Below are 22,684 nucleotides of genomic sequence, written 5' to 3' on the forward strand. Positions count from 1 at the left end.
GATGCAACCCACCTCCTTCCGGTCCGCCGGATTATGAATGACGCCTGGTACGGGGATTTTCCAAACACACTACTTTTGAGTTTTTCCCCCCTGGTGTTTCTGGAAGCGAGCATTCGGCCGGCAGCGGCTCCCGGGAGTAGCCTCGGAATCCTGCGCCTTCCCTTCCAGCCGGCCCGTGTCGCCAATACGTTCACGTACCCTCCCTGCCTGGCCGCGCCTCTGCGACCAGGTAAAGAGGACACTCGGGCCTCCGGTCCTCGGCCCCCGCAACCCCCTAACGATTGCTCTGCGCATCGGGGGTCGGAAGGGCTTAGGATGCGGGGAAGGGTGGGAAGGGCTCAAATCATTGTTCCGATGTCTCCCGGGCCCTGACTTCGCCCCAGCTTCCGACGGTGCTGGTGGAGGGCTCCTCGACCCCCATCCAGTCTCCTCTGCTGGTGGAGGAATGGAGCAGCTTTCACTTGTAGGTTTTGTGAGGTCGTTTGCTGCTAAGCGTAGTTACAAGACCTCTGGGATCAGGCATTAACTCTTTTTCTTTGACAAACTTAGTTTTCCATTGCAGCCCTTCCTAATTGGAGGAAGCACTAAGGTGACTGCTACTTCACCATTACTCTAAAACGTACTTCATTTTAGAACATTTGCTTAGGTTACATCATTAAAGCAGTGTTTCTCTTTGGTTGTTAACTTGCATAGGAAATTGGAACTTAACTTGCATGAAGATTGATTTGGCTTCAAAAATGTTTACTTATACAGTACCTTCCCATCTCCCTCTACCTGGTTTTGGAACTAGGTGACATATATTTTTTTCTTATAATTAATGCTAGGATCCTAGTCTTTGACATAAATTCTTGAATGTTAAAAAGTGCCAGCATTTAATAATATAACTTGTTTTAAATTATTGATAAAGAAGGTAATGTACTTTTATTATTTTTTTCAGAGCTTATATGTAGAAACTGTATACAGGAGAAAGTGCAGAACCTAACAGGAAGTAGTGATGTGACAATTTAAAACATGTAAACAACATGGTCATTTAAACATGAAAATAAAATTAAGAACAAAAAATATTAAAATAAACTCGTAACACAACTGAGTGACTTGCTGTCATATTTTATAAACATTAAGCTATATATTTTTTGAACTGGCTTATGGGAAGCATACGCTACTGACATGATTGCCATATCTACTCATAACTTAAAACAGTTACACCTGAAGGAATCATTTTTTTTCCCAGATTAAATATATGTATATTTAATATATATATAGCATAATATATTATAGCATATACATATACATATATATGTGTGTATATATATACACAAAAAAAATTCTCATTTATCTAAAGTTCAAGTTTCAAGTTGATATCGTGTATTTCCATCGCTAAATCTGGCAGTTCTAGCCTACAACCATCTTTTTTTTTTTTTCTTTTTTTCATTTTTCTTTTATTATTCATATGTGCATACAAGGCTTGGTTCATTTCTCCCCCCTGCCCCCACCCCCTCCCTTACCACCCACTCCACCCCCTCCCGCTCCCCCCCCCTCAATACCCAGCAGAAACTACTTTGCCCTTATCTCTAATTTTGTTGTAGAGAGAGTATAAGCAATAATAGGAAGGAACAAGGGGTTTTGCTGGTTGAGATAAGGATAGCTATATAGGGCATTGACTCACATTGATTTCCTGTGCATGTGTGTTACCTTCTAGGTTAATTCTTTTTAATCTAACCTTTTCTCTAGTTCCTGGTCCCCTTTTCCTATTGGCCTCAGTTGCTTTAAGGTATCTGCTTTAGTTTCTCTGCATTAAGGGCAACAAATGCTAGCTAGTTTTTTAGGTGTCTTACCTATCCTCACCCCTCCCTTGTGTGCTCTCGCTTTTATCATGTGCTTTTAGTCCAATCCCCTTGTTGTGTTTGTCCTTGATCTAATGTCCACATATGAGGGAGAACATACGATTTTTGGTCTTTTGGGCCAGGCTAACCTCACTCAGAATGATGTTCTCCAATTCCATCCATTTACCAGCGAATGATAACATTTCTTTCTTCTTCATGGCTGCATAAAATTCCATTGTGTATAGATACCACATTTTCTTAATCCATTCGTCAGTGCTGGGGCATCTTGGCTGTTTCCATAACTTGGCTATTGTGAATAGTGCCGCAATAAACATGGATGTGCAGGTGCCTCTGGAGTAACAGTCTTTTGGGTATATCCCCAAGAGTGGTATTGCTGGATCAAATGGTAGATCGATGTCCAGCTTTTTAAGTAGCCTCCAAATTTTTTTCCAGAGTGGTTGTACTAGTCTACATTCCCACCAACAGTGTAAGAGGGTTCCTTTTTCCCCGCATCCTCGCCAACACCTGTTGTTGGTGTTGCTGATGATGGCTATTCTAACAGGGGTGAGGTGGAATCTTAGTGTGGTTTTAATTTGCATTTCCTTTATTGCTAGAGATGGTGAGCATTTTTTCATGTGTTTTCTGGCCATTTGAATTTCTTCTTTTGAGAGAGTTCTGTTTAGTTCACATGCCCATTTCTTTATTGGTTCATTAGTTTTGGGAGAATTTAGTTTTTTAAGTTCCCTGTATATTCTGGTTATCAGTCCTTTGTCTGATGTATAATTGGCAAATATTTTCTCCCACTCTGTGGGTGTTCTCTTCAGTTTAGAGACCATTTCTTTTGATGAACAGAAGCTTTTTAGTTTTATGAGGTCCCATTTATCTATGCTATCTCTTAGTTGCTGTGCTGCTGGGGTTTCATTGAGAAAGTTCTTACCTATACCTACTAACTCCAGAGTATTTCCTACTCTTTCTTGTATCAACTTAAGAGTTTGGGGTCTGATATTAAGATCCTTGATCCATTTTGAGTTAATCTTGGTATAGGGTGATATACATGGATCTAGTTTCAGTTTTTTGCAGACTGCTAACCAGTTTTCCCAGCAGTTTTTGTTGAAGAGGCTGCTATTTCTCCATCGTATATTTTTAGCTCCTTTGTCAAAGATAAGTTGCTCATAGTTGTGTGGCTTCATATCTGGATCCTCTATTCTGTTCCACTGGTCTTCATGTCTGTTTTTGTGCCAGTACCATGCTGTTTTTATTGTTATTGCTTTGTAATATAGTTTGAAGTCAGGTATTGTGATACCTCCTGCATTGTTCTTTTGACTGAGTATTGCCTTGGCTATTCGTGGCCTCTTGTGTTTCCATATAAATTTAACAGTAGATTTTTCAATCTCTTTAATGAATGTCATTGGAATTTTGATGGGAATTGCATTAAACATGTAGATTACTTTGGGGAGTATCGACATTTTTACTATGTTGATTCTACCAATCCATGAGCATGGGAGATCTCTCCACTTTCTATAGTCTTCCTCAATCTCTTTCTTCAGGAGTGTATAGTTTTCCTTGTAGAGGTCTTTCACATCTTTTGTTAGGTTTACACCTAGGTATTTGATTTTGTTTGAGGCTATTGTAAATGGAATTGTTTTCATACATTCTTTTTCCATTTGCTCATTGTTAGTGTATAGAAATGCTAATGATTTTTCTATGTTGATTTTTTACCCTGCTACCTTGCTATAGCTATTGATGATGTCTAGAAGCTTCTGAGTAGAGTTTTTGGGTCTTTAAGGTATAGGATCATGTCATCTGCAAATAGGGATATTTTGACAGTTTCTTTACCTATTTGTATTCTGAAGGAATCATTTTTAAAAGGCCTACCTTCAAAAGGAAGATTGGATGTCTGAGAGTTAATTTGAGAGTTGCTTTATTGGGTTTTTTTTTTTTTTTAAACACTTCTACTTTAAAGAATTTCCAGCTTAAACTTTTGTGGTAGTGGATCTATCAAATTTTGTTTTAAACCTGTTTCATTTTGTAGGTTTTATATCACCACCTGTGGATTGAAATAAAAATAGTACTTTCTATTCAATTGGCCTTTCTCATAGCAGCAGTTTAGCAGAGTTTGAAATATCTGGGGCTAATCAACTGACACATCTGTAGTATATACAGGTCCATGGTATCTGTTGTTTTTATCCTCAAGTATTCAACCTGAGATTTGTTGTGATAAGTACTTGGCATGCAGGAATTTAAGCCTTTAGATCATGACAAGCACAATTATTGTTTGCTGAAGGAATTAAGTAATTTCTTTTTCATGCCTGCTGATACTTCTTACATGTTAGCATTTCAGGCTGTGGATCCCTTTTAATTATGAAGTCAGACTTGGCTGCAAGAACTATGACTGTCTTGCAACAGGTGATTCCCTGATTCTCCAGAGAGATTGTGTGCTTCTTTTATAACTAAGATTATTGTAAGCTTTTTTTATTTTCAGACTTTCTGGTTTTTTAAAATTTCTTGCCCAGATTAGAAAACAGCTCATTTTAGGATGGAACTGGAGAACATTAATCTGAGCGAGGCCAGGCTCAGAAGACCAAAAATTGTATGTTCTCTCTCATATGTGGACTTTAGATCTAGGGAAAATACAGCAATGTTGTTAGACTTGGGTCACATGACAAGGAGAGAGCACATGCAGGAGATACAGGAATAGGTAGAAAACCCAAAACATGAAAGCATTTGATGTCCCCACTCCAGAGGAACTAATTTAAAAAAAAAAAAAAAAAAGCTCATGTTAATCACTGTTTCCTATGTTGCATAATGAAATGAGCGCTGAAAAGCTGTTCTCTTTTTCTTTCCTTGTTTGACCATTAATGTTTAAGGTAATTAGCTGTTACATCTCTACAGAGAAGCAAGCTTTAAAAAAATACATATTATTGTAATAAAATAGGATGTCAAATAGTGCTGCTTCTATGAAAGGTATAAAACATGAGCTAAGTGCTAGTGTTCAAACATTTGGTGTTGAAGAACTTAAACATTTAAATTTCAATCTTTGAGGGAAATAAGTTTGTAATTTTTCATACTTGTAAACTGTGTCTAACTACTTAGTTGTATAATATATTTGGTTAATGTGTATGGGAACTTAAGAATTTCACATTTATAGTCTACTGTTTTGTAACTCCCTGGCTTTCAGCCTTAATATCACGTTTTGTCAATATTTGGATGAAAGAAACTAACATGAATCCCTTACCTTTCCTGGGAAAAAATTTTAATAGTATATTTTCATAGCTTCAATAGATAAAAAATTTGGGGAAAATGAATAAGGGGCTAAAAATGTAAGTCAGTGGCAGAGTGCTTGTCTAGCATGTGTGAAACTTGGATTCCAGCCCCAGCACTGACAAAACAAAGATGATAGTAGCTAGCATTTAGGACTTACTGTGTAATAGTCATTGTTCTGTTCTCACAGTACATTGTATAGTTTTAGGTACTGCTAGTAGTGTCCTCATTTTATAAATGAAAAGACAAAGTGGATATAGCTACTGAGGATCAGAACCAAGCTTTGAACCCAATTAGTCTGGGCTGTTATCCATTACTTCATAATTATTAATGTAAATATTCTACTTACAGGGTTAAGTGTATAAAAACTAGTTCAGATTTCTAGTTCTGCCTTAAATATCAATACACACAAAAAATTTCTGGTTTTTTTTTTCTGGTGTGTGGTCTTGGGTCTTAGGACCTTATGCTTGTTAGATGAGTGCTCTACCACTTGGTCATGCCTAGAGCCCTTTTTGCTTTTAGTTAATTTTCAGATAGAGTCTCATGCTTTTTGCCCAGGTCAGCCTTGGATTGCAGTCCTCCTACTATGTTTCCCATGTAGTAGCTGGAATTACTGGCATACACTACCATATCCAGCTTATTCTTTGATACAGGATTTCACTAACTTTTTTGCCTGAGCTGACCTTGAACCTTGATCTTCCTATCTCTCTCTGCCTTTCAAGTAGCTGGGATTACAGGCACAAGCTGCCACACCAACTTCTTTTGTTATTCACATATTTGAGTGGATTTCAGTTATCCTTTTTCTGAATGAGGTCACAAAGATGATCCCTTTAATTTACACTTAATTGTCCCTTATAATACATTAATTGTCCCTTATAATAGATTAATTTGAAAGAGAAAGAATGGTGTCAAAGAATAAGGCTCAAGTTATACCAATACTAAAGTTCTCAATGGTATTCTCATTGTAGTGATTATTGACAGTCATTTGTGCATTCATTCTTTCTTTTTTTTTTGTTTGTGGTACTGGGGCTTGAGCTTAAGGCCATCACCTCGAGCCACCCCGCCAGCCCTTTTTTTGTGAAAAGTTTTTTGAGATAGGTTTTCGCAGAATTATTTGCCCGGACTGGCTTCCAACAGTGATCATCCTGATCTCTGCCTCCTGAGTAGCTAGGATTACAGGCATGAGCCACCAGCACCTGGCTGTGCATTCATTCTTTATTCCTCCCATGAACTAAAATTTGAGCACTATTAGCACTAGAAATAGAGTCAGGTGACAAATGCTATGAAGGAAAAGAAAGCTGGGTAAGAGCCTAGGGAGTGATGGAAGTGCTTTTCTAATTGATGTGGTTGGGAGGGGCTTCTCTGAGATAATATTTATGCAGAGAAATCAATAAAAAAAAAGCAAATGAATATCTTGGAGAACATTCTAGGCAGAGGGAACAGCCAAGTACAAAAATTCCCAAGTTGGGGTGTTCTTGGAATCTGCAAAGAACAGCAAGAAGAACTATGGCTGGAGGGGAATAAGAAAGGGTAGGTAGATGAGGTCAGAAAGGGATGGCTAGGGTCCCCATTAGGCACCATAGTCGTACACCTGGATTTCATTCTAAGCATACTGGAGAACTATTGGGTAGTTTTGTGCAGGAGGTATGATTTGATTCGGGTTTTCAAAAGATCACCATGACTACTGTTGAATGGACTGTTGTGTGGATAGTGGGGGAAAATAGTCAATAGACATTTATAATAATTGTAAAACTTGGTGATGACCTAGATTAAGGCAATGGTGGGGAAGGTGCTAAGGAATTAGATTTAGCCTATATTTCAAACTCATAGATGGTAAAGTATGAGAAAGAGTTGAGTGGGATTTTAGAATTTTAGGTGGGTGAATCATGTTGCTGTTTGACCAACAATGAGACCAGGAAAGGAAAAAAGAACAGATGTAAAAAAACATACAAGTGGAAATGTCAAGTAGAATATTGGAGTTTGGAGTTCTGGGCTGAGATACATAGGAGTCAGATGATATTTAAACTTCTAACACTGGAAATCACCCAGAACAGTGCTGTCATAGTGTGAGTTGTGCCCTATTATTGGGTCACCAAATCATTTAGTGAATGAGCAAGCTTCATTTAAAAAGCAAAGGCTGGGCATGGTGACTCATGGAGGGCAGAGGCAGGAGGATGTGAGTTCAAGGCCAGCCTGGGCTACATAGTGTGAGACCCTGTCTCAAAAGGAAAACAAATAATAACATAACATCAAACAAATAGTAAAAAGTATCAGATTTATTCCATGTAGTAGGATAAGTATTGATTTCTCCATGACATTGTAACATTGTTCAGTTTTATTCAGTATATAGTAACGTTATAAAATTTGTTATTATATACCATGGTCAAAAGTTTGAAATCCAGTAATAGGAGCCATGACCCACTGAGGTCTGAGGAGTGGAAAGTTAAAAGGAATCAAACTGTCAAAGAACTTAATCTAGTATTGAGAACTGTCAAATAACCTATCTTTGGAATGGAGATTTTTATCAAGAATTACTGAGCCCAGCACCCTGGCTTAAAATATCAATTGCTGATGATTTTCACTTTGGTGAAATTGTTGCTGTAATAAAATTAGAGTATGCTTCAATTTATGAAATTCTAAGCTTATAAAAGTTTTGTTTATTGTAGAAAATACTTATTCCTGAGTGTTTGTAAATTTTGCTTTACAAATTCAATTAATACTTTGTCTTAATGAAAAAATAAATCACTGCCTAATATCTTGCTGCACAATGCACTTTTTGGTCTTTATTACATAGAATATAATTTATTACATAATATTCAATCACCAAATATATTGACACTCTCACTAAATATATACACACACACACACACACACACAAATAAAACATGGAGTAAATATTAAAGAGGCTTGAGATTTTAGAAACTTAAACTTTTCATATATAATATGTTTTAATTTATCAAAACCAAGATATGTTAATTAGGAGATTACAAAAAAAAGAGTCTAGAACATATCTTTGAAGATTCCCAAGTAGTCAAACTAAGACTTACAATAGACTTCAGTATTTCTTTTTACCTGCTTATTCCTTCTGCAGGATTCCCAAGTGCACTGGCATGCCCAAGGAAAAGACACACACCATTATCTCTGTTCAGCTCCTAAAGTTCATAGTTTTGTCTGCTACTTTCTACTCCCTTTCAGGAGTAATTGCAGATGGCACCTGTCAAAGTTGAGAAAGAGCAAATGGCACTACTTCTGTGCTTGACAAGAATGCAATATGGAAAAACAAGAGTTATGTCCCAAAAGCCCTGGAGACTTAGAAGTGAAATCTGTAGCACTTACCTTCTTAAAGCTCATGACAGAAAATTAATGAGCTGAGGAATCGTCAAGGTAGAAAGAGAGAATTAAAAAACAGAGGGGTTTCTTTTGTATGTTATTCTTAATCATCAAGCAAAATCTATGTTCCGTTGTCTTGAAAAATTAAAGACAAGTCAAGAAAATACCAAGGGTGTACACATTTACTAAATGATACTTACTTTAAAAATTACATTAGTAAGGATGGGAGAAATTGCCCAAAGGGAATAATTTTTTTAAATGCTAAGATCATTAGTTAACATTTTAAGTCTAGGCAAAAACACTAGCATCTATATTGAAAAAGATGTTAAAAACATTACTTGGCATTTTCTCTTGGGCTTCTCATTATTTCATCATGGCAGTTACTGCAATTTTGTTTTGCAGTGCTCACAGTAAGAAGAGTCTATAGAATATGTATAAAAGCCTATTTTTACAGTTCTTTATGTGCATTACAAAGTGACAAATATACCTGTGCCCCTATCTGTCTGTTTCATCTCTGTGTCTTAAGTCAAAAGCTTTTAAATAGCTGACAATGATTTCAGTTTTTTAAAACAGTATTAGCAAGGCTAGTCACCTGGTTTCTTAGACTGATAGGCAAATGCAATCAATCATTTCCTTTCTAATTTGCCTTCTTGAATCACATAGGGATTTGCTCTATAGTATCTCACTGTCAGGAGAGGAGTCAAGAGGACTGGCAATTAATAGGTGTAGATATCTCAGGGCAAACTCCTCCAGGAGACTGTTCATTCCTAGAAAATGGGGTTGGTTCTTTTTGCCCATGAACTTTAATATTTACCCTTTAGTATTTTGTTTTAAAAATAACAGTAGACTATGTTATCAAGAGGTTTACTTAAATGGTAATTTATTGAATGTATCCTTTATTATAATGGATTATAAGCTTTAATAGTAATAATAAAAATAGTTGAGAACCAACAAGCTTAAACAGTGATAACTCTTGCTTTTGATATCACAACAAAACCCAAAGGAATTTAGGATGTTAGTGGAAATTCAGTATGCTGAAAATTTCCTAAAAGTTCAGGTACAATAATATTTCAAAGGTGCTTCAAAGACAGAGATGCATGTGTACTTTTTAAAGGCTTTTAAGATATTTTTTCTCTGAGATTCCCTCTTTCTGTTGTACATTCATGGTGAATGCCTTATAAACAGTGCCATCTAGTGTCATTTTTGGCATTGTGACATGGATTAGAATATAGGAAATTCTGGACCAGGGAAATTTGTAAGTCAAAGGTAAAATGTCCTCATAATTGACAAGAGCCTTAAAGGGAATAATTTGACTTCAAAGTAGTCTGCATGCATCTTTAAAATAGTCTGTGTGTACTCAATATGCATTCATTCAACAAACACTTTATTATGTATAAATATATAGCAAGCTATGTTTCTGGCATAAAAATACCTCTTTGGTTGAATATTCTGGTTGGGAGAGACAAATAATAAAATATGATTACAATGTTACATAAATATGTTACAATAGTGATAACTGCTATAGAGAAAAAGCATAGAACAGAAAATAAAGTTCTCAGGGAAACAGTGGATTCCAGTTTGCAATACAAAAAGAGTAGCCAGGGAAGGTCTCAGTTAGAAGCTAGAAGTAGTGTTATAGCTTCTGGGAAGCAAGTGCAAAGGCCCTGAAATTGGAGTGTCCCTATAGTTTTTTTTTTTTTTTCATTTTTCTTTTATTATTCATATGTGCATACAAGGCTTGGTTCATTTCTCCCCCCTGCTCCCACCCCCTCCCTTACCACCCACTCCACCCCCTCCCGCTCCCCCCCCTCAATACCCAGCAGAAACTATTTTGCCCTTATCTCTAATTTTGTTGTAGAGAGTATAAGCAATAATAGGAAGGAACAAGGGGTTTTGCTGGTTGAGATAAGGATAGCTATACAGGGCATTGACTCACATTGATTTCCTGTGCGTGGGTGTTACCTTCTAGGTTAATTCTTTTTGATCTAACCTTTTCTCTAGTACCTGGTCCCCTTTTCCTATTGGCCTCAGTTGCTTTAAGGTATCTGCTTTAGTTTCTCTGCATTAAGGGCAACAAATGCTAGCTAGTTTTTTAGGTGTCTTACCTATCCTCACCCCTCCCTTGTGTGCTCTCGCTTTTATCATGTGCTTTTAGTCCAATCCCCTTGTTGTGTTTGTCCTTGATCTAATGTCCACATATGAGGGAGAACATACGATTTTTGGTCTTTTGGGCCAGGCTAACCTCACTCAGAATGATGTTCTCCAATTCCATCCATTTACCAGCGAATGATAACATTTCGTTCTTCTTCATGGCTGCATAAAATTCCATTGTGTATAGATACCACATTTTCTTAATCCATTCGTCAGTGCTGGGGCATCTTGGCTGTTTCCATAACTTGGCTATTGTGAATAGTGCCGCAATAAACATGGATGTGCAGGTGCCTCTGGAGTAACAGTCTTTTGGGTATATCCCCAAGAGTGGTATTGCTGGATCAAATGGTAGATCGATGTCCAGCTTTTTAAGTAGCCTCCAAATTTTTTTCCAGAGTGGTTGTACTAGTCTACATTCCCACCAACAGTGTAAGAGGGTTCCTTTTTCCCCGCATCCTCACCAACACCTGTTGTTGGTGTTGCTGATGATGGCTATTCTAACAGGGGTGAGGTGGAATCTTAGTGTGGTTTTAATTTGCATTTCCTTTATTGCTAGAGATGGTGAGCATTTTTTCATGTGTTTTCTGGCCATTTGAATTTCTTCTTTTGAGAGAGTTCTGTTTAGTTCACATGCCCATTTCTTTATTGGTTCATTAGTTTTGGGAGAATTTAGTTTTTTAAGTTCCCTGTATATTCTGGTTATCAGTCCTTTGTCTGATGTATAATTGGCAAATATTTTCTCCCACTCTGTGGGTGTTCTCTTCAGTTTAGAGACCATTTCTTTTGATGAACAGAAGCTTTTTAGTTTTATGAGGTCCCTTTTATCTATGCTATCTCTTAGTTGCTGTGCTGCTGGGGTTTCATTGAGAAAGTTCTTACCTATACCTACTAACTCCAGAGTATTTCCTACTCTTTCTTGTATCAACTTAAGAGTTTGGGGTCTGATAGTAAGATCCTTGATCCATTTTGAGTTAATCTTGGTATAGGGTGATATACATGGATCTAGTTTCAGTTTTTTGCAGACTGCTAACCAGTTTTCCCAGCAGTTTTTGTTGAAGAGGCTGCTATTTCTCCATCGTATATTTTTAGCTCCTTTGTCAAAGATAAGTTGCTCATAGTTGTGTGGCTTCATATCTGGATCCTCTATTCTGTTCCACTGGTCTTCATGTCTGTTTTTGTGCCAGTACCATGCTGTTTTTATTGTTATTGCTTTGTAATATAGTTTGAAGTCAGGTATTGTGATGAGTGTCCCTATAGTTTTAAGGAATAAGAATTTACTTTGGGGTGAATGAAGTGAGCAGTGAAGAAGGTTGATGAGATAAAGGATTCGCTCAGATCTTGGTAGGCTATTATAGAAACTTTGGTTTTTCTATGAGTAGGATGGGGAGACACTGGAGGGTTTGAGCTGAGTGGCATTAAATTGAGTGTTGAAATTACTTTGTTTTTAACAGTCACTTTGCTGTGTTGAGAATAGACTAGAGGGGGAGGTAATATGGGAAGCAGAGTTACGAGGTAATCAATATAATTCAGAAAAGAGGTGATGGTGTCTTAGAATCAATGGAAATAGTGTGAAATAACCAGATTCTGCATGTATATTGAAGATAGAGCCAAAGATGATTGTTAATATATTGGTTACAGGGAGGTGTACAAGAAAAGAATAAGAATGCTTTCTATTACAATAAATCTATAGTATGCTTACATACTATAGTATGCACAAGGTATGTGCATACTTTTCTTTTAGAAGCCATTTATTCAGTCTTGAGAGACAAATTTTATAGCATTATCCATCATAAATTCTTCATTTCTAGAACAGGCTTTTACATTCATCTTTTATTTTACCTTCTAAATTATATTCTAAGGCCTGTAACTACTTCTGTTTATGCTTTAGGTAACCTAATGAGAGAAGAAAATGAAAGGCATGAAGAGAAGTCATACAGAAGAATATCTATACCTGGATTTTTCTCACCAAACAGAAGGATGCATTTTTCCTCTTCATACATCTGTAACTTTATTTTTGTTATCATACTGTGACTGCAAAGTTTTTAAAGTTTGCTTAGTCCTTACCGAAGAAAGTTCAGATAGTTCACTCCTGAGAGATGTACTGTCTGAGGATATTGAAATTCAGGTTATTTCTAGGCAACAGCTTCCCCCAATAGTTCAGAATTGCTGTTTACCTGCAGTAGTAGAACAACCAAACAACTTTTGTAGAGCAGGACTTGCTGTTGTACTAAGGCACATAGTCCAGAAATCATATGAAGCTGACTCCTCAAAGAAGAAAATTTTGGAACTTCTGGGTTTTAAAAAGACTTGTTTGAAAGCCTGTGCTGAAGTAAGTATAAGGTCTTGTTCTTTTCTGTTACTTAAAGCTACAAAGTAATAGCATATTCAACTTGGACATCTATTTTAACTTCCTGTTAGGGATAAAATTTCATTTATTTTAAAAGCCCACAGTAACCTATGAAATAACTAAAGTAGTCCTACACATGTGTCAATATTTCAGTGCAATTTTGAAAGCTAAGACTTTTAAGATTTAATTTACAAAGTTTGGAGAAAGTATTTTTAGAGAATACCTTTTTTGTCCTTTATTTTAGTTACATTGAGGAATTTTAAAGGAAACAATTACATACAAGCAGGAGCTCAGGTAGAAATGGTTTGTAAACCCTGCCTTTTTTGGTGGGGAAGGTGTATTTTAAAAGCTTTGGGAGGTAATTTATTCAGTAAGAGGATGGATATAGGACTGCAAAACCTCCATTGCCTAATGTTTTGGCTTCTGAAGCTCTGTAATATATCTTTTGATATAGCATAAAAGGTTAGCCTAGGGATGTTTTTGCCCAAGACATAAATTCTCTAAATCAGTCTTCTTTCCTGATAAGACAGCTATTTTTTTTCAGGCTATGTTGAGAGGACAGAATCCATTCATTTCTTGTTTTATTTTGCAGGTTAGTCAGTGGACCAGGCTATGTGAACTCACCATCCCCTTGGCTATTGAGAATTTTCTCAGGGAGTCTTCTGACCAGCCCCCAACTATCCCTATAGAAATCCTGCAGTTAGAGAAGAAGCTTGGTGAGCCTGTTAGAGTGCACAATGATGACAAACTCCGTAGGCAGAAGCTGAAGCAACAGAAGGCTGCAGGAGTTGAGCCTCCTCTTGCAAGGGGAAAAGCAGAGAGCAGTGTCCATACACAGGAAGCACCCCAAGAGTTGGACTCTTCATCGAAGAGTGTAGAACTGAAAGTAGCATTCTCAAAGCTCACAGTGCAGGAAGAGCCAGCTGCCACCAACAGGGAGCCTGCTCACATCAGAAAAGCCAAAGCCTGCGACCTTCCACCTCTGGAGCATGTGTTTGCAGAAGGACTTTACTTCACTTTGGCAGATATTGTGCTCTTGCCCTGCATCCATCAGTTTTTGGTAAGGTTTTATTGGAATCTATATGTTAAAAGTATTTCAATCTGTGAAATTTCTGAGTTTGAAGTCCAGTTCCACTTCTTACTATCATTATGCTTCTGAGTAAATTATTAAAATCCATCTTCATTTTCTTATCTGTGAAGTGGAAATGGTATCTCTCTGTTGTTGCTGAAATTATTTTCCTTTCCTTTCCTTTTCTTTCCTCCTTCATTCTACTAGGAGTTTGAAGTCATGGTTCGGTGAGAGCTCTACCACTTGAGCAATACCCTGAACCCTTTTTGCTTTGGTCTTTTTTAAATTAACATATATTCAGTGTATAGAGGGGATTCATTGTGACAATTCTGAGTAGCCTTACATTGGTTTGATCACCCCCATCATTTCTCCTTTGCAACCCTCTCCCTGCCCCACTTAAAGCAATTGGAAAAGTTTTCATCATTCTACTTCATATGTGTGTATGAAGGCCCGTCAACCATATTTCGTCACCCTCATCTCCTCCATTCACCCTCCTCTGTCTCACAAGTGCCCCCCACACACTGTACATACTTTACAGCCCTGTCTTTCATTTTAATTACAAGGTCAATGTTCAAAGGGGTATCTCCCTGTATCCCAGCTGTGAAGATGCTTTACTTTGGTCGGTTCAGCCTCCTCTGGCTTTAGATTGTTTTTCTGATACAATCTTGGGCTTTTTTCCTGGGCCAGCTTCAGTCCATGAACCCCCTACTTATGCCTTCAACATAGCTGGGATTGCATATATGAGCCACCACATCTGATTTTTTTCTTTGAGATAGGGTCTAACTGTTTTTTTGCACAAACTGGCCTTGAACCTCAATGGGACATCTCTGTATCCCAAATAGCTGGGATTATAGATGTGAGCTACCATGCCTGACCTGGTGCTTGTTTTGGGGATCTTGAATGTTCCCCCAAAGACCCATGTGGAAAGGTTTTGTCTCCTGCTGAAACGCTATTGGAAGCTGGTTGAACATTTAGGAGGTGAAGCCTGGTAGAAGGAAGTTAGGTAATTGGGGGTATGCTGGGACCTTGGGCTGTTCTTGTTTGTGTTCATTGCTCTGAGGTGACTAGGCTTCTTGTGTTATTCACTCCCACCGTGATGTACTGCGCCACAATGGACCCTAGCAACAGAGCCAAGTGATCATGTACTGAAATCTCTAAAACTCTAGCCAAAACCCTTCTTCCTGATTAAGTTGATTATCCCTATCATAGTGATGGAGAGCTGACTAACACACTCTTAATAGATCAGTGTAAGAAACAAACAAAATAGGCATTATGACTTAATTTTGAGTTACTAAAATGTTAACAACAGTTACAATTATTGATTTTGAGTTGCTACTGTGATTACCTTCTGATATTAGAGGCTCTAGTTCAAAAAAATTTTTTTAATTTTATAATTCTTTATAATTAAGTAGTCACCTAAAACACTGACTTCATTATTATGCTATATAGTATTAAGTCAGACATGTTATTGTCACTTGTATGCTTTTTGGTTCTTAATATGATTAAATGGTATTTGTTCTATGCTGTGGGATAATGCAGATGGAAAGTTTTCTTTCCTAGTAGAAGATCCATCTATTTATTTCTTTGTCTATATTGATATCTCTATATATTTATCTTCTGTGGATGAGAAAAGAACAGGCTGAAAATAATTTATGAATATGGGAATCTGCCTTGTTACAGCCTTCTAATTGTTTCTGAAGCACTGCCTTTTTCTTGCTTTGAAGCATTTCACTCTTTCCTCTAATAAAGAATTAGGTGTCAGATTTCATTCTCGTTATATGTCAACACTGTTTCAGTTATCTCTATTGTCAGATGAGAAAAGACTTCTAATGAAAATTTATATAATTGGAGACGACTGATCTTCATTAAAAAATTAGGTGGTATTCTTTGTTTTGTTTTGGTTTTGGTCCTGGGACACTCACCACTTAAGCTATACCTCCAGTCTCTGAATCAATTTCTGAAACAAGGCAAGAATGGGAACCAAAATAGTTTCAGAATTAAACAATATGAAAAAGAGATTCTGAAAATGTTTAAATGTTGATGGTATTTTAAATGTCAAATATGATTTTTTCCTAATCATATGATTTCTAGATTACCTTATCCTTGATTAGTCTTTATTACCAACTCCAGTCTTTAGAGTAATCATTTGATATATTGTGAAATATCATGACTTCTTATTAACTGTTTTTTGTTTCTAATTTCATAAGAATTGAATCAAAGTGGTACATCTACTCCTTATTTGGAGATATTTATTAAAAGCTTATTTTGTTATGTCAAGAACCACTGTAAACACTAGAAATACAGTGATGAACATGACAGATAAGGTCTCAGATCTCATGGAGTTAATTTTCTAGTACAGGAAATAGAAATGAACAAGTAAACAAACAAATAATATTCATGTAAAACAATGGCAAGTGCTACAGAGAAAGCAAGGTGATAGAATTGACCTGAGTGTTTTTAAATGCAAAAAACAGATGAAAAAACAAATTGGACTCACTTACAGGAAGCTGATTTTTGGTCATCTGTACAGTCTGATCATTTCAGCTAATTTACATTTCAATGTAGCCAAATTGAAATACCATTTACCTGACTAAGATTAATGAAAGCCAGTGTGTTCCTAATAGACAAGATTGTTTCCCCTTGAATCAGTAGACATCTACCTGACTATTACTGAGTAAATGTACCTGATATTAGAAGGAACTTTGTTTTCATCTCAGTTTAAAATATGGGGAAAATTATATACTTAGCTTTTGCTAATACATGTATGATTAAATTCTATTTGACATTTAATATGTAGATTTTTCAAAATATTTTCCTTTATTCATTTGTATTTTTCCTGGATCTGCACAATTTCTTTCAGGATTTCATCTTTCTTTGACAAAGCCTTGATGTTGTGTCTGTTATATTTTCTTCTTATAAGTCATTTTGGGTAATGTTGCCATCATTTTAGTTCATATACTGGCTATGTTACCAAACCTTGGTGCTTTCCTTAACATATTGAAGTGAATGGAGTGGCCATCCAACTGATCAGAGTCAGGATCAAGTTTATGGTCACTGATGAATGTACTAGGTTTAAATGTAGAATTGAACCCAGAGTCAAGGTATTTAGCCACAGGAATAAAGGCAAAGACATAGAAGAGTAGAGTCAATTTTGCTACATCGAGGTTGAGATTGCCAAATAGAAAAACTAGGGAGAATATTCAGTTCTGCTAAGCAGAATAAAGCTAAAGATGTTAACAACAACATGTACATGTAGCTTTTCAGCAGATAATGGTTTGCAAAGTTAATCCTTGATGGCCCAGCACTTGTCCGTGACAGGGCCCTAGCAATACCCTTCCTTTGGAAAGTTGTAGAAATAGATGAAAAAGGACTAAATTAAAGTCCATACTTCTTATGCCCCTCCCCTTTAATTCATTTGCTGGCATCTTCTGGTAGATAGTATATCAAGTGTGTGGGAGAGGTGGCAATGACTAATTGTACTACCTCTCTAATCTCAGAAAATTGTGGTTACTTTTTAGTTGCTATTAGTAAACAGGTGTACTTTGGTAGAACTACTTAAATGATTATTTTACTCTTGTGTGACAATGAAGTTCGCATTTTATGAAATTATGTAATATGTACACGTCATATTTAATTTCTACGTTTTAACTTGTAATCTTTTGAATTGAGAGTGTTTCTGTTTTTGTAAACAAAACAGAATCCCCACATCTTTATTAGCTAATGTGAAATCATCCCTATTTCAATAAAGGTGAAAATACCTTTATTAAAGTACCTCTTTCAGTATCCTCATTGACATAAATTTGGGAACAAAATGGGGATTTATTTACTGGAAATAATGGTAGGTGCCACTTACTTAGTGGTAAGTTTGTATTTTCCATATCCTTTCCTAAAAAAAATAGCCACTACCAAGAGCACAAATGAAACCCTCATAGCTTGTAGTTAATTGCATTAGGGGACAACCCTCATAGCTTGTAGTTAATAAGGCACAAGATTTTTCTGTTTTTTTCCCTGCTTATCCTGCTCATATAAACATTTGTTAAGACATATTTTCAAGAGTAGGCATGACTGAAGAAATGACATAAAGTAAGCACAAAATATTTTATAGAACAAGTGATCACAAAGGAGAGGAGACTGGAGAGACTTGCCATCTTTGCTTCTCTTATTATTCAGGCACATTTTTCTGCCTCTTATTTCAATTAACTACAATACTATTAGGATTTCATTTTTTGCTTTTAGTGTCAATAGTTTTTTATCATTGTTTTAAAACTAAATTCTTTTGATTTTCTTGTCTTTATAATGGTTTTGATGTTAGGAGCCCGGTAACATTTTTTTTGAGGGGGGGATAGTCATTTCATAGGAAAAAATTTTCATTCTGCACAGGTTTCATTAGCCACTTCCTTAAAGAGATCTTGACTATAGAGAATATGGTTCAGTACCTTCTGACCTGGGTGTTGATAGAGTGGAATGTTCATTAAATTGGGTGACCTGTCATGCAGAGTAAAACTCCTCAATCTTCCTTCCTTCTTCCCTTCCTTTCTTTCTTCACCTCCCTTTCCTCCCCCTCCTCCCTCTCTCTTTCCTTCTTCCCTTTCTTCATTCCTCACTTCCTTCCTTTCTCCTTTTTGCCCATCCTCCCTTTCTACCATTTTCCCTTCCTCTTTTCCTTTCTTTTTTTTCCCCCTATGTTACTGTGGATTGAACCCAAGGCCAATGAATGCAAGGCAAGTGGTCTACCACTGAGATATCCTCCCAGCCCCTCAATATCTTTGATATTTTCTATTTCATTTTAAAAAAATCTTACTTTGGGGCTTGGAGTAGTTTTCAGGTGGTACAGTGCTTGCCTAGCATGAGGGATGCCCTGGATTTGATCCCCAAACTCACATAAAAAAAAAAAATACCTGTTATGTTGATTTCACAACCTCCCAATAGGTCAGAAATAGTAATTTGAAAAATACTAATTTAAGAGATTCTCTAAAGATAGTAAATGAATCATGAATCCTGATCATTTGTTTATTCATTCAACAGAGTATTCACAAAACTGTTTTAAGTGCTTACAGTATTCAAAGTTCATTAGACATAGCCTGAATCCAGTTAAAATACAGAAAAAGTATATATACATGTGAATTTTTAATTTTCTGTTTTTCTGACTGATGCTTTAACACTAACTTCTAGATATATTTGTAGAGGTTTTCTGTGACTTGACCTTTTTTACTTATCTATTTGTTCATAATCATAAGTCATAATCTATTTGTGACATTAAAATAGTTTCTATGGAAACAAATTCAGTGCCTCTCAAAGAAGCAAGAACACTGAAATTTTAAAAGTGACTAGTTTCCTGGTAGCACTGGGCAGAAGTTTTTTGACCAAAAGAAAATAAAAAGATTGGATTTTGCATCAGGAGTGATGACTTCAAATTTTTTTAATTAATAAATTAATGCCTTATTTTAAATACTACTTTATGAAAAATATACTCTGGATAATGCTACAGTTGTCCTTCTTTATCTGTGGGAGTTTATGATCAAAGACCTCTGTGGATGCTTGAAACCACAGATAGTACCAAACCCTATATATACTGTTTTTTCTTATATATTCATAAATTTAATGCCTTTTCTACCTTAACTAGACATGCATCACATCTTCTGACCATAACTTTTGCAATTTGAGGTACATCAACAAAAGTAGCACAAATTTCTTTTTCCTTTACAATTTTACAAATAGAAGATTCATTCTTATCTTAGATCTTCAGAACCTTAGCATGCATTTTTTTTTCTTATTAGATCTAGAGTTTTCACCTCTCCACTTAAAGGAAGTAATTTAGGCTTCTCTTTGGTATATCCAAATTGCCAGTATCACTACTCTTGCTCTGCTGTTGGCTAGTATTAAGTAAAGATCTCTTTTGAACATAAACACTGTAATACTGTGCCAATTGGTCTAGTAACCCAGGTGGTTAAGTACATACTGTGTGCACACACTGAATAAAGTTATGATGTATAATCTGGGCAGGTGGGAGTGGAATGCAACCAGATTGCTTCATACTACTGAGAATGCTATGCAGTTTAAAATTTATGAATTGTTTATTTCTAGATTTTTCCATTTAATATTTTTGACCACAGTTGACTAAAGCTTTAAGAAGAATAAACATGAGTACAGGGAGAGACTACTGTAGTTATCCTTTTCAGTTCTAAGTATTTATAATTTTACTTTTTATCTTTTTATTATTTTACTTTAGTGAATTGTCCTTACCTCACCAAGTATGATCTCTTAAAAAATATGATTCTGAAGGGTACTTCCTATAGTATTTTAAAATAGTATTTTTAAAATTCTGCACAATGTTTCATACATTGAGAGAAGATAGCTTTACACCCGCACACAAAATGAAACTTTAGATCACTATTAATTAAAGTAAGAATGCAGACTCTTTGCTCTATATTTCTCCTGTGAACTGCAAAATTTCATTGAGATTCCTCAGAATACATCAATGATTATAGACTCCTTTTTATTCCACAGTGCTGTACCTCTGAGCTATACCCCCAGCCTGGTTATAGACTGTAAGCTTTAAATTATGATAATTTAAAAATATTAACATAATTTGGTTTGAAGAAGTCAACATTTCACCCTATTTTAATTCTTCATTAATCATTTAAACTGATTTTCATATGTAAGAATATTTAGATATATAGGTTTTTGATGTAGCGTTGTCTGTTTAGCTGTCTATTTTCAGTGTGCTGAGAACTTATCAAATATAATGCAGGTCAGGGCAGTGGAATGTTCTTGGCCATGAATTACAGATGAAGGGGCATCCAGATGTGAAGGAAGTTGATTACAGAGTTCTTAGAGAAGATTAAAAAGAGACTACCCATGAAAGATGACAATTAAAGATAAGATGTAAAGTTTTCTAAAATGCTTTTCAGTTGTAGCATTTGTAGACATTTGCAGATATTATTGTCACTTATATTGGTTATTCTTAGAATTATCTGTTATATTCTTTCTACTTTTTCTACTGATTGTTGGTTTTTACCATTGTGTACAAATGCTTCAGTTTATCCATTCACCTGTTGAGCAGCATCTTGGTTTCTTCCCTGTTTGGGTAATTATGACTAAAGCTACTATAAGCTGTAGATACAAGCTTTTATCTCTTTGGAGTATGATTGCTGGATGAAATAAGTAAGTTTAGTTTTATAAGAAACTACCAAATTGTCTTTCAAAGTGACTGTACTATTTTTCATTCTCCTAATATGGAAGGAGAGTTTCTGTTGTTCCATATCCTCACTATCATTTGGTATTGTCAGTGTTTTGGATTTTTGTTATTCTAATAGGTACATTTCCAATTTTCAAATGATGCATAGTAATTTGCATTTTTCATGTGTTTTGTTGCCATACGTATCTTTGTTTATATCCTTTGCCCAATTTTTAATTGAGTTGTTTGTTTCTTTATTGGGTTGTTCCATTTGTATATTATAGAATGAATGATAAAGCTATAAGACATCACCAAAGAAGTTATACAAATGGCAAACACATGAAAAGATCGTCAACATCATTAATCATAGGGAAATGAAAATGAAAATCACAATGAGATATTTTACATACTCTCAAGAATGGCTAAGATAAAAATTACCGACAACACTAAGTATTGACCAAATATGGAGAAATTGTAATCTCCATGCTTTGCCAGTGGGAATAGAAGTTAAACTTATAAATACCATACAGTCTAACAGTGTGACTCTTAAATATCTGCTCCTCAGAAAAGGAAAACATTTTCACACAAATACTGATATATTCATATGTATTGCAGCATTATTCAATAGCCCCAAATGGAAACATGCAAATGTCTATCACCTGCTGAATTAATAAACAAAATATAGCATGTCTACATGATGACTATTACTCATAATAGAAAGAAACTAATGATAAATACAATTGTATGGATGAACCTCATAAACATAATGCTAAGTGAGATAAAAACACATTTCATTTATATGAAATTCTAGAAAAGACAGAATTATAAATATGGTGAGCAAATCACTGATTGCCTGTGACTGACCATGGAAGCAGGGGCTGACTGCAAATGGATACAAGGGAACTTTGGAGGGTGATGTGCTGTCCTAGAACTGGATTGTGGTGGTAATTGCACAATTGCCTCAATTTACTAAAAGTCACTGTTTGAACAGTACCCTTAATTCATGAACTTTATATGTAATGTTACCTCAGTACAACAATAAAATGTATATATAATGTGTTTATCCTTTTTCTACCTAGGTAATTATCTGCAAGAAATGTTCTGAGAAGCTGATAGAATTTCCACTGCTAGCCTCTTGGTACCAGAGGATTCAGGAAGTGCCAGAAGTAAAAACAGCAGCTTCTAAGTGTGGGATCCAGTTTCTCTGTTTACCAGAGTTGTTGAATGTTTCAAATGAACAGCATCTAAACTTAAGTGAGGTCCCAGGTGGAGAGGAGCAAAATGACCCTTTATTTATAGGAGGACCAAGACCAACTATGACCAAGTTAATGGTACTTAAATTGTTTTATTAAAATTTTCCTTAAAAAATTCCATGTGATAACGTTGATTACCCTAATTGGTAATCATTTGTTGATATACTTTTTGTTAACAAATTTTATTTATAGCTATCTTACATCACTTTTTACCAATTAATACTTATTAATCTTTTGCATTAAGCATTTTGCTTTTAATATTTTTAGTATTGC

General features: G+C 35.8%; 1 protein-coding gene across 2 annotated transcripts in view; it reads left to right on the forward strand.

Moving 5' to 3' along the window:
• The first annotated feature begins 13 nt into the window (after positions 1-13).
• Positions 14-22,684, forward strand: part of Gstcd (glutathione S-transferase C-terminal domain containing) — a 164,329-nt gene continuing 141,658 nt past the window's right edge. For both annotated transcript variants that reach the window (XM_074041481.1, XM_074041482.1), the window contains exons 1-4: positions 14-229; positions 12,454-12,894; positions 13,505-13,972; positions 22,238-22,489. In XM_074041481.1, the coding sequence (XP_073897582.1) occupies positions 12,475-12,894; positions 13,505-13,972; positions 22,238-22,489 (1,140 nt within the window). In that variant the 5' untranslated portion in view covers positions 14-229; positions 12,454-12,474. The remainder of the gene's footprint in view (positions 230-12,453; positions 12,895-13,504; positions 13,973-22,237; positions 22,490-22,684) is intronic.

Source organism: Castor canadensis, chromosome 9 (assembly GCF_047511655.1).
Source record: "Castor canadensis chromosome 9, mCasCan1.hap1v2, whole genome shotgun sequence".
Lineage (NCBI taxonomy): Eukaryota > Metazoa > Chordata > Mammalia > Rodentia > Castoridae > Castor > Castor canadensis.